At 39.3% G+C, this 13336-nt stretch overlaps 1 protein-coding gene across 8 annotated transcripts in view; it reads left to right on the top strand.

Annotated features, from left to right (window-relative positions):
• The window catches only part of KAT6B (lysine acetyltransferase 6B), a 187161-nt gene that overhangs the window by 146505 nt on the left and 27320 nt on the right, over positions 1-13336 (top strand). For all 8 annotated transcript variants that reach the window (XM_032839652.1, XM_032839642.1, XM_032839633.1 and 5 more), the window contains exons 12-13: positions 344-505; positions 3776-3869. In XM_032839652.1, the coding sequence (XP_032695543.1) occupies positions 344-505; positions 3776-3869 (256 nt within the window). The remainder of the gene's footprint in view (positions 1-343; positions 506-3775; positions 3870-13336) is intronic.

The following is a 13336-nucleotide window of genomic DNA, read 5'->3' as shown; positions in this document are numbered from 1 at the left end:
CTTACTTGGTTCAAACAGAGAAGACATGCCTGATCGTTTTTTTACTTGTAGTAAATTGCAAATAAGAATGACTCCTTCATTAGTGGTTTCGGCTTTCTTCAGGTAGCTTAAAGAGATTGACGCTAACTGGAATTGACCCTAATTTAAGAGAAAAAGTGGAATTCTTATTTGCCACATGACAGCTGTTTTTTGGTTGACTTTATACTTGTTTAATGGGGTAGTTTAATCTCTCAGTTTGGCATTTGGAAATAAAATTGTATACTTCCCAAAATACCATATAAAAATAATTTTATATTGAGCGGTATTTTTATGTTAAATAATGTTGTCTGTTTCTCTTTGCTAGGTTGATGGGAATATGAGCAAAATTTATTGCCAAAACCTTTGCTTGTTAGCCAAGCTCTTCCTGGACCACAAAACATTGTATTATGATGTCGAGCCATTCCTTTTTTATGTCCTTACAAAAAATGATGAAAAGGGCTGTCATCTGGTTGGATACTTCTCTAAGGTAAAACAAGAGCCAGTATGACCTTCATTTTCTTATTCAAAATGTTTTTGGTAGAGACCAGTTCTTCGAACAGGGTTTGTTTTTTGTTTTTTTTTTCTATGACTGTAATTTGAATAAGCGATAGATATTTCTGAAAAGCTCAGGTTCTTGTTCAGAGCTTATTTAAAACAAAACAAAACAAAATGGTAAACATCATGCCTAGAAAGTGTGTAAAGGACCTCAGCGGGGTTTGCTGCCTTTTGACTTTCAGCGACCATGTAGCATTATAATTGCTGCCTTGCAGACCACCTAGCATCTTTGATTTTTTAAATGTTAAGCTTATTTCCCTTGTCCCCCTCTCAGTGGTGTCAACCTCAAGGTTTCAGAATAGCGTAGCATTTAAGGGATGGTTCTCATTTCTCCTCACTGTATTCCCTCTGCAGTCATCAGTATCTCACTGAGTTGGAACGTTGGCATTTGGACACTCAAGGTGATAAAATGATGAGGTTTACTCTTTTGTCTCTTACTGTTTATGCTGTTGTTTTAAGATCTAAAGCAGCCTCACCTTTAGGAAACCTAAGCATCTCCAGCTGTGAACGTAGGGAAGGCTTTGACACACTGAGTGGATATAGTTTGTCTTTTATACTCACATTCCTCGGTTCAAAGGTTTTTGATAATAACTCATATGCAATAAGGAGAAAATGAGTTTGGAGATAGTTTAATGTGCCAGGATGGTACTTTTAAGACTTCCATGCACATAGTCAATGATCTGAACCCTGTATTGTATTTATTTTGTGATATAGTTTGCGTATTAGGCGATAAGTGAAATTTATTGAATCTACTCTTGCATAATGTAAATGGGGTGCCTGATGGAAATGTCATTTTCATGGAGTATACATGAAGGTCCTTTGCAAACTGCAGGTTTTCTGTATTTTAGAATCAACCCAGAGGTCATAAACAAAAATATGAGTAAGTTATAGCATTCATGGGAAACAGCCTTAATATTTTAATACACATATTTGGTAAGCTCCAAAACAAAAAAGACGAAAGTTAATTTGTACATAACAGGTTAAAAAGATGACAGAGAATTAACACAATAATAAAAATAAAACAATAAATAGGAAATCTATATGATGTATAAAACATCTTACCTTTTGTATAGGTTTATAAAGCTCGTTTTCTGCAATGAGTTAAAAAGAATAGCAGTCATGGGACGCCTGGCTGGCTCTTTGGTAGAACTTGCAACTCTTGGTCTCAAGGTTGTAAGTTTGAGCCCCACATTGGGTAGAGATAACTTAAAAATATATATAGTGGTCATGGTTATTCTTCTTGTTAGAAAATGGCATTTCTTGGGGTGCCTGGGTGGTTCAGTCGCCCCAGGAACATGAGTTCAACCCCACATTGGGCTCCATGCTGCGCGTGGAACCTACTTTAAAAAAAAAAAAAAAAAAAGAAGAAGAAAGAAAGAAAGAAAGAAAATGGTGTTTCTTTACATGTGTCTGTGTTTAAATGTAGATGCTTAATGGTGCCTGCTGTCCTTGTCTCAAATTGGCTTCTGGGTCTGCAGTTGAAGGTGAACCTTACAGTTTCAGTCTCTGTCTCTCTTCTCCCACGGGCCCCCAGCATCTTACCTCAAAACTTTTTCTCATTTTGCCACAGTTTTCTTTTACAGCATGGCAGCAACTACGGTTGTTTCTTACTGTACATGGAAAACTTCATTCTTTGGGAGTGCAGTAAAACAAAAATTAATCTTAAAAAAACCACTTTAAAAGTCTAGATACATGCAAACTAAACCATATTTTAATGCATCAATTGGAGTGTGAAGGACTATGGCCCTTTGGGGTTATACTTAAACCAAATTCTGGAGGTTACAGCTACAGAATGGCCAAGATGACCTAGAAAAGTTCACCGTAAGTCATTACAGGCATTTGACTTACCAGGCAGATAATAGAGGACTCTAAACAGGAGGGAAAGAGAGAACAGCTATTTTATCCATAGATTAGAATTTAGCTGCGTAAACGTGTGTTAAAGGGTGGGAGTTGGGGTGGAGGGGAGGGTTGGGCTGCCTTGCGAAGTTGAAAGGTAGGAATAGTTTGGGACAGAGAAAAGAATGGCATAAAGGATGAATCCTTTCAACTCAGGGTACATCTCTTTTTAAAGAAAGTGACCCATTTGTCTGACTTTGCCAAGAAGACTAATTATTTGAACACGCCAGTGTCTTAGGGATAACTGAAACACATGATTTCTTCCTCCTCATTTCTTAGCGACTCCAAGAACAGCTACAAATGTGCAAATGTTGGGAGCATCTTTTTCACAAAGAAATCTCTAATTCTGCCCTGTAGGGTTTTTTCCACAACAATTTCCTGTGATATTTCTAATAGGTTCATTAAAGATCTGGGTGTTCTGCAGTAATCCTTTCGTGTGGTTAGTACCATTTGTGGTCGGTCTTACTTGTGGTTTATATTTGGCCAGAGCATTCACAACCTCAAAAGCCTTTTCCAGATCTTCTCTGTACAGGCTTTGGCTGCTTCTGTGTACTCTGAATAAAATGTTACTGCTCTGATGCCACATCCCATGAAAATTGCAAATTCTTCCTTAACTATACGAACTGTTCCCACTCTAGTCGTCCCAGTCTCCCTCCTGGTTTCATACTGTTGGTAATATTTTGGCCTCACTTTTGTGTGGAGGCTTTGGGATTTCTTATAGCCTGGTCTTTTTGTTTGGTTTGAAATGCAAATTAATTATTTCTCTAGCTTTTTACTTTGATTTTTGTTTTTAATCCATAAGATACATAAGTGTATCTGTGTAGATCTACTTATTCATACACTGTTTTCATTTCCCTGGGACATTTGGTCAAAGGCAGAAGACAGATGGCTGTCAAAGAGTTGAAAATTGTTTAGCAAGCTAGCGAGCTCAGTCTTACCTTTCCCCTCTGGGTAACTCTGTGGGTGTTCATTTTTCCCCCCCATCTCCCAAGTTGTTTGAGCAAGAAAATCATTTCTTGCATACTCTCTGTGTTCTGTTTCATTTGGCACATATTTCCCTGGATTCTTTATTCATATTTTATGCTACCAGCTTTCAGGCATCAAGGCATAATTGAGAGGCATGCCTGGAGTGGAAGGTTTGTTGTTAGCTGATAGTTTGAGCAACACAGTGGGACTATTCTGCTTGGTCCTGACCTAACACAGGGGCTCACCTTAGTGGACTGTTGTACAAGGATGGTGGCAGGTGCCGGGAATTGCGTACTTCAGCAGAGCTCTGACATACTTGGTCTGTTTCTCCTTCCCTCAGGAAAAGCTTTGCCAGCAGAAGTATAATGTCTCCTGCATAATGATCATGCCCCAGCACCAAAGGCAAGGATTTGGACGGCTTCTCATTGATTTCAGTAAGTGAAGTGCTTTACCTACTTTCATGACCCAGGGAGCTGATGGCTGTTAAAAGAAAGAGTAACACATAAAACTTTATTTAACCCACTTTGTTGTTTTTATCCGTAGATAATAGGCTTTCTCTTTCTATTTTACATAGGTTAGAAAATCTTCCTCAAGTGAAAAATTTACTGTTGCTCACTTAGTGTGCTCTAGGAAATTGAGACTAGATTTCTCGGCAGTGTCACTGGCTCACAAAGCCATTACCCCGAATGAACCGGCAGAATCGCATTCCATTCCATGGCGCTCATGCTCATGAGCACCAGAAGAGGCAGTTATTTGTGATTAGAGCTAACGGAAGTATTATTTTAAAAGATTTTCAGCTTTCTAAAATTTTACCTATAATCTTAACAGTACTGGGCAAGAAAGGGGTATTTCTGCTTAGAAAAACAATTCTTTAGGTGGCTTATCCTTTGAGACTTTCTAATAGAAATAACTCTTTTATTTTATTAATTTCCCTTTTTTTTGTGATGGAAATTATATAATGTTTTTTGTCTAGAAGGTTGCCCAAGAAATGGTTTTTATACACATTTGTATCTTCAGAGTCTTTTCAATTAAAATTGGAATGACACGCTGAAGTAGGCACAGGATAATGTAAAAAAACATGGGTAGTTTTTTTTTTCTCCTTGTTTATATTATATGGGGTGTGTAAATGGAGTGCTAAGGTACATTGGAAGAATTCATTTCAAAATACCCAGATAACACGAAGGCCAAGTATCCATGATAATAGTAATTTCTGACCATGTAAAAACCTGTCACTAGGAACTATGTGCTTTATTAGCAGATTGTAGTTTGTCTGATTATAAACTGAAAGAAGGAAAATTTAGGAAATTGTATATTCTTCCTGAGGTACATCAAATGCAAAAAAAAAACCCACAATATAAATGTGCTCAAGAAAAATCATGAAGAAACAAATATGCTGCGTCCAGATCTATATTACTAGATACTACAATTTATTAAAGTTGGGGTATAAAATGACTATATAGCAGTCTTAGACAGATGTACGCAATCTGCCGCCATTGAGAATATTGTTCTTTTTTTGAAGTATTATTTATCGACTATTTTCAGTTAACATTTCTAGTTGTTAATTCATTGTCTTAGTCTTACCTTTTGTTTTCCTGATCTAGTTCTCCCATGGAGGGCCATCTTACCAGGAGGTCACTGTTACTATTTTGCGGAGGTCTAGATGTAATCGGTTCTATGGACAAATCCCTTTTTTGTGTGTGGCCACTATTTAGAAGTTGTTCATAAACATTGTGGTTTCTGATGTACATAGCAACAGTTCAGGCCTTAACCTTTGATACTTTTAGCGTCTGCATGCCTACAGAATAAGGTAAACTCTAGAGCTCAGTATCCAAAGGCTCCTAGCACATACTTCCAGCTAATTTTTTTAGGCTTTTTCATCTGCTAATCTCTTTTTCCTCAGATATTCTGAGCATGTTTCCATATTTCCATTCTTTGTCTATACAGTCCCTTTGCTAAAGTGACCACTTCCTCCTTCCCCAGACTCCATGTGTTCAGAATCCTGTCCATTGTTAAGAGCCAGCTCAGGAACCTCTTCTGTTTGTTGCTGCCTGCTGAAGATTCATTCATTAAAACCTCATTCCCTGCTTGGCTCCATATCTCTGTAGCATAGCAGTAGACTTAATGCCTGCTTTAGTGCTGATAACTGATGTGTCCTACTTCCAACTGACTATAAACTCCTAGGATACTACCTTCTTTGTTTTCAGTAGGACAGTATGATCAATAATCTGCATTTGATTTATTTTCTTGATTTGAATGGAGTCTCCAAAGTGGTAACACAGTGCTGCTCACAATGATTTTCTACCTAAAATTTAAAGAGGGACTACTGCTTAATGGGTAAAAACGCGAGTCTCTAAATAGATTAGTTCTTATTTGTACAGCATAATCTGATAGTGAGACCTTTCACGTAAGAGAACAACCCAGGAACAGAGACGTTCCCTTCAAATGCTAAATCTTTGTGTTAACCGTTTTAGTGAGAACTGTATTGGAGTCTACCCAGTATTTTTAAACCAGAACTTTGGAACCCATTGGAACCTTTCTGTATTGCTCAGGGCCATCACGATGAGTGCCACCCCTTAGGGTGTGTCTGGGTAGTACAGTGCCAAGGTTGTAATTGTTAGATTTTCTCTTTCCTGTACCCTTGACATTGCCCCTATGCTGGGGTGGGTAAGCAATGTGGTGAATGGTTTGAGTAAACTTGAAAAGGGCTTGGTGTTACTCCTTCATAGAACAGGAAGCTGGGAGAAGAATTTTATAATACGCAATGAAAATGGAAACTGGTGTAAACCCAATAGAAATTCAATTAAAAAAAAAAAATCCTTGGCCCCAAAGGTTTTAAAGAAGATAGAATAGGCTGCTGAAAAAATTGATAGCATCTCCTTCTTTGGAGTTGCTTAAAATAATAGTAGATAATATCCTTCTAGAATGATTTAGATCCAGCCTTGCAAAGTAAGGAGATAAACCCCATGACCTCTCATAATCCTCGTCAACCTCATAATTCAGAACTCAGGGCAAAATAAAATAGATAACCAAGGTTACTGGTTTTCTAAAATGTGCTGGTTTTTAGTCTTTTTTTAAGGGACCTTTTAATGGTTAGATTTATTTTATTTCTGTTTTGTACATGAGCCCGAGGATCTTTTGGTCAGGGGATGTATTTTCGGTAATTCAAATAAAGTTGGGAAGGAGGAAAATACTTTGTTACTTTATAGTTACTACCAATTTAGGAAGCTGAGACAAGAGCAGTAGGAAGAGAGCTATCACAGCCCAGTTGCCCACTTGCCCACTGGATTGGAAACCTGGGTGCCGTGCACTATGAAGTGTGTGGTGTGTATATAAAAAAAAGCAAATCCCAAAGCTCTGAACACTGTTCTCCACCAGTGGTCATTCGTGGGACTAGATGTTGCCCTGGGAACAAGTTGTTGTCTTACTTTTCCTGGAACAGCCTGCCTGGGGTTTGCAGAGCAGGGCTCCCCAGGAGGCCATCTGCAGAGCTTGGCCCAAAGTGACTAAACGGTACCAACTCCCAGCCCGCTCATAAACCATCTCATGGGTTTTGTGACTCTTTGCTCAGAACCTAAGTGGGTAGTGTGGAAGGAGTGACTGTCAAGGTTGAAGTTGATACCCCATCGTTTCTACTACAATCTGAGATTCCTTCTTGTCTCCATCTCTGTCTACACACATGCACACATCCGCACACACCCCATACCCCACAGTCCATTCATGAGTTCATACTGTAACCTTGCATTGCAGGTCTGCACCACCACAAGGTTTTATTCTGTCTCTCCAGCAGTGAGAACTCTGACTTCCATTATCCACAGTGTACTTCCTGATGTGCTCAGCCCTAGATCACACATTGAGTAGTTTCAGAATTGCTTACTCATACCACCACCTAGAAATCAGGCCTCCTAACTAGAGGTCAATATTTGTATGTATTTGTTTCTTTTTAAATTTATCTGGAGTGTATTTAGTCAAAATACTGTGTTTGAATGTTACTTCGCTTAGTTCTTTTTAATTTCCCCCCCCTTCAGTGTGGTTATGTCATTCATTTGAAATACAGTTAGGCTTTTTTGCTTCCATTTGTTAGCCACTTTAGTTTTTCCTATGTCCTTGGTTTTTTGTCTTCGAAACATAAAACATTATTTTCAGAGTTGAAACTTTATTAAAGGTGCCCTCAGAAAAGTGTCATTCCCTTCAGCCATTCCCTCTACCCATCCCCAGTCCTTTCCTGTAGATGACTGACCTCACTGGTTTTTCATTTGTCCTTCCCGGGTTTCTTTTTATACAAATGAGAAGATGTGAATTCTCTTATTTCTTCTCCTTTCTTACTCACAAGGGAGCCTACTGTAGATAGTCTTTTACATTTTGCTTTTTTCCACTTAATAATGGAAATCACTCCTTACTACTTTCTAGAGATCATCTTACTGAGTTCTGGAACCCTCCTAGGTATGGGAATATAGGATGTTCCCCAATATTTCAGTTTTAAAAGTGCTGTAGTGTCGGGGCACCTAGGTGGCTCAGTGGGTTAAGCCTTTGCCTTGGGCACACGTCATGATATCAGGGTCCTGGGATCGAGCCCCACATTGGGCTCTCTGCTCAGTGGGGAGCCTGCTTCCCTCCCTCTCTCTGCCTGTGATCTCTCTCTCTCTCTCTGTCAAATAAATGAATAAAATCTTAAAAAAAAAAAAAAAGCTGTAGTGAGTAGCCTTGGGCTTATTTTGACTGATACATACTTATGTAGCAGGTTTGGTTTATTATATATGCTTTTAGTTGTTCAAGACTCTGCTTGGCTGGACAGTAGATAAGCTGATAATGAATTGTCTTTTACTCAAGCCTGCCGAGCCAGAAGCCTGCCTGGGGAGCAGGATGTAAAACCCATCCTCCGCAGCTGACCCAGGAAAGCAAACTGATTCAGCAGTAGGTTGCAGAACATTGTTCCAGGTAGTGGTGAAAGAAGGTGGCATCATTAACTTAACTCATGTGTTTGTTACAAATGCATTTATTTTATTCTAAATTGGATACCGGAGGAGGATAGTGAAATGTGACTTCATTCTTTTTTTTTTTTTTTTTTAACCTGTTCACGCAACCTTTGTTGATTGGCGGGGGGAAAGGTGTAGTGGTGCCCATCCTCGTTTGGCACTCTACCAAACACCAATGACAGAAATGAAGAAGACATAGTTCTTTCTCGGTGGTCAAGTTCACTGAGTCAACAGTTGCTGGATAGTATGTTTGCGCAGTATATATTGAGAACTCATAACAAGTTGAATGAAAACATTCCAGAGCAAGAGAATCTGAATCATGACCATGTGAGGAAACATGTTAGGTGTTTGAGTAACTGCAGAAGGAACTCCAGGTAGATTCAAGATTTAGATGATCCAAGATGCCTGGATCACCTAACCGTCCAGCTCTTGCTTTCCTGATTTCAGCTCAGGTCATGATTTTGGGACTGGGAGATCAAGCTCCGCATCGGACTCCATGCTGGATGTGGAGCCTGCCTAATAGTCTCTTCCTCTGCCTCTCCGAACCCTGCTTGCTTACTCTCTCTTTAAAAAAAGAAAGATTTAGACGATTAACAAAAAATGAAAACACAAAAACTTTTAAAACGTAGAAGAAAGGATATGCAATCCTCTCATCCTTGGATGGTCAAGGACATCCTAACACTAAGTGTTAACACAACGAAAGAAATCACAGAAGCATATACAGATGGCTTGACTATATAAAAAAGGTAAAATGTCTATACAGTAAAAAAAAATTTTAATATTTTAAAAGCAAACATAATGGGAAAGATGTTTGCAACAAACATGCCAGGCAAAGCTTTGACAGCTATAGTATTTAAACAAATATTTAAAAGGAAAGGTTTGATCGTGTTAAAGCATAAACCTTAATAGAAAAATGAGCAGAGGACATGAATGCAGAATGCACAGAAAAGGAAACTCTTTGGTGGCAACAAGGTTGCTGACATTTGCTGAGCACCTACTGTGTGTCAGCCATTTTCCTGAGAGTGCTGACTCATTCAACACAACACTGGTTGAGACATTTTAATCTTGTTTTATGGGTGAGGAAACAAGGCCCAGCTATACTGACTACAAATGGCACCGCTCTAGTTTGAGTCCAAGCACTTAGACTCTAGGCCACGTTGCTCTGAAGTCTGTCAAGTACAAATGGCTAATTAAAATGAGAAAAGGAAAAAACCAAAAACTGTTGGTGATTTAAAAATGCAAATTCAAATAACTGCAAGATTATAATTTTTTGCCTACCAAATTAGCAAATACTTTTAAATATAGCCAGATCTAAGTTGACTTAGGTAGGCTCTTGTATTTATACTGGAGGAGGTGTAAATTGGTAGACATTTTCCAGAACTTTGATGGCATATATCAAAAACATCAGAAAGAAATTTATTCTAAGAAAATCAGTATACTTTCGTCAGTGTGCATTAATTTCATATTTAATGTAACATGTTTTGTTTTGTGTTAGTTTTTTAAAGAGTGGACTTTCCTGCTCCTTTCACCTCCTCCCCCAATTATAGCAGTATAAACCCATAGTAGAAAGTTAGAAAACATAGATAAAATACCAAGAGAAAATTAAGTCCCCCACACTTCTTTTACTCAAAGAGTTAATGTTTTGGTACAGTGGTCTGTCATGGTGTCATTGTTTATAGTAGAAAGAAAAAACTGAAACCCTCTCAATATTCAAAAGTAAGAGAGAACCATTACCCTGAGAAAATTACGGTACATCTATATAATAGAATATTAGCTATTAAGAATTAATATTCTAGGGGCACCTGGGTGGCTCAGTGGGTTAAGCCTCTGCCTTTGGCTCAGGTCATGATCTCGGGGTCCTGGGATCGAGTACCGCATTGGGTTCTCTGCTTGGCGGGGAGCCTGCTTCCTCCTCTCTCTCTCTCTCTCTCTGCCTGGCTCTCTGCCTACTTGTGATCTCTGTCTGTCAAATAAATAAATTAAATATTTTTTTAAAAAAGAATTAATGTTCTAAAGAATTTTTAATGAAATAGGAAGATGGTTATAATAAATACATGGTTTTTTAAAATTGTATATATGTATGTTCTCAATTACATTAAAAGTATGTGCAAAGAAGGGAAAGAAACACACTTCCAGATTATGTCTAGAATTAGAATTACAGGCAGTTTTTATTTTCTGCTTCCTACTTTTTGCTGTAAAAAGTGAAGAAAACTAGGAATCCGTGAAGGCCTGACCTAGGGGAGTGGCAGCGAGGACACGTGGAAATGAAGCAGGTATTTTCCTATTCTGCAGCAGGTAGAACTCTGCCCAGCGCCTCTGCTGCTCAGTCAATGCTAGATGAATGGATGAATGAACAGCTTGGGAAAGGTAGTGAGTGCGACTTTGGCCACGTTGCCTTCACTGTGATCGTGACCGTCCATGTGCAGTTTTCCTGGGAGTTTGGAGCTCAGCGGGGGAATGCATTAAAGGGAACTCCTGGGAGTGGTAGGCAGACTGTAGTGGGGGCAACCATCGATATGGATGAGAACAACCTGGGAGAGCATAGAGAGAGCTGAGAATGGAGTTCTTGAAGTTACAACGTTTATAGAGGATGAGGACGTTATCAAGGCTACTGTAAAGGGTCCAAAAGTAGGAAAAGAATCAGGGGAGTAAGGTGTCAGGGAAGCAAAAGAGGTCAGCATTGCAACAACAGTCGTCTTAATCCTAGCTGACCTTTCTGGAGCACTTACTGTGTGCCAGGCATTGTCCCCTGAATCACGCAGGTTAATGTGCTCCGTCCTTGCAAAGACCTTAGGAGGCTGGTTACTGTTATCACTAAGAAACCTGTCCAGAATCACTCCCCAGCCAGTGTTCAGTGCCCCAGAGAAGAAGATTAAGAGACGGTGTAAGAAGTATACTTTGGAGGACCGTGGTTTTGTGGAATTTTTAAAAGTGAATTCTGAAAGCTTAACCATCAAGGGATGCTTTAACCATCAAGGAACCTGGTTTGTTTGTTGTTGCTGTTGGATTTTGTTTTTGTTTTTTTTAAAGATTTTATTTATTTATTTGACAGAGAGAGATCACAAGTAGGCAGAGGGTGAGGGGCAGCAGGCTCCCAGCTGAGCAGAGAACCCGATGTGGGGCTCGATCCCAGGACCCTGAGATCATGACCTGAGCTGAAGGCAGAAACTTAACCCACTGAGCCACCCAGGCACCCCTGGTGTTTGTTTTTTAAACTACAGAGGCTGGAGCACTGGTAGCAAGAAGGCCAGGGAGCAGTGATGGGAAAAACAAAAAGTGATATCCAGACGGGTTGTTTAATGCAAATTCGGAGAGGGCATTTGATGAAATTCCAAATTTCTTTCCTAATTTAATCAAACATGCTAACGAGAATTATAAGAATACTAAATCTTAACTTTCTTCCTTGTTTGTTTCAGCCTTGGCATAACCTTGGGGAAGGTTTTATAAAGGGTAGATGACAGTGGGTCCAAAAGTATACAAACTTACACCTTCGGTCTTCTGAGACTAGTACATAGCCAGTAAGTTTATCAGTTACATAAATTATCCATTAACTGTACACTTAGGCATTTTTAAAAATTAGTGTCTGTTTATTTGTAGACTAATGATGAAAGTTTTTAAGCAGAATCAATTCTTGGCTTGCTTTATTCAGTATTAAAATACCGTGCAGGGTCTCAGGATTGTCTTTTATGAAATAGAACTCGAGAGGACGTAGGAGTGATTGAATGAATTAGGACTTGCAGGAAGTCCCGTTTGCTGACCTTCTCCGTGATTTCAGTTGAGGGGTTTCTCTGTGGTTTTTGTGAGAAATGTATACCATTTAAGAACTGAGTCTGTGTTAGGTGAGTGCTGTTGCAAGTTGAGTGCGGATGACCCAGTTTTGTGCCTACGTGTTATGACTTTGGTCACCTTATTAGTGTAGTCAGCAGTGTCCTTTGACTTCTCTTTTCTTCAAAATGCCACACACATACACACACATACCTGGATTTAAGAAAAATAGGAATATAAGAAACTTGGGAGGAAAGATGCCTCTTGGTACCATTTAATACCTAGTTTCTTTCTCACTGAGAATTAGTGGGTTAATGTTCCACACCTTCATTCTTTCTCCCTTTTGGTTCTAATGACAGGGATTTCTCAGGTACCTAGAGAGTCCAGGCTTGTCTTTCCTTAGCCTTCTTATAACTCTTGACTGATTTCCTGAGGAAGCACTCCTTAGAACAAGGAAGCATCTTCTGAGTGGTTTCCCACTTCCTCCTTCTCAGAGCTCTTCTAGGTCCATCAGACAGAATTAGAAAGAAAGGATGTGCTGTTCAGAGGGTAACTATATCCACTCTCTCAAAGAGAGAACAACTTCTTCCCCCATATCTTAGATGCTTGCCACTGGCTTAAATGTTGTAATATTTGATACCTAAATTCAGGAGTATGCGTCATAGTAGTTGAGGTCATCCGCTAGCAACTTGCAGTTTTAATAGTCTGCCTTCAACAGACTATTGTAAAAGGGCTGCCACTTAGAAACTTTTCAAAGCACAATTTAAGTAAAACTTTAGGATTTAAGACGAGGGCCGTCTGGGTGGCTTAGTGGGTTAAGCCTCTGCCTTTGGCTCGGGTCATGATCCCAGGGTTCTGGGATCGAGCCCCACATTGGGCTCTCTGCTCAGCAGGGACGGTGCTTCTCCCGCTCTATCTGCCTGCCTCTCTGCCTACTTCTGCCTACTTGTGATTTCTCTCTCTGTCAAATAAATAAATAAATAAAATAATAATAATTAAAAAAGAATTTAAGACTACTTTTAACGAGAGATTTAGAGTTGTTTCATCCTACCTGAAAACTTTTTTGGAGCAATTTTTTTTTTCTTTTTTAGAGATTTATTTATTTATTAGCGAGAGAGTGAAAGAGCACAAGCAGGGGGAGCGGTAGGGGGAGAAGCAGGCTC

Source organism: Lontra canadensis, unplaced genomic scaffold, assembly GCF_010015895.1.
Source record: "Lontra canadensis isolate GAN:19392208 unplaced genomic scaffold, GSC_riverotter_1.0 scaffold3, whole genome shotgun sequence".
NCBI lineage: Eukaryota > Metazoa > Chordata > Mammalia > Carnivora > Mustelidae > Lontra > Lontra canadensis.
The sequence above is the reverse complement of the archived record's forward strand: the minus strand, read 5'-3'. Positions and strand labels throughout refer to the sequence as shown.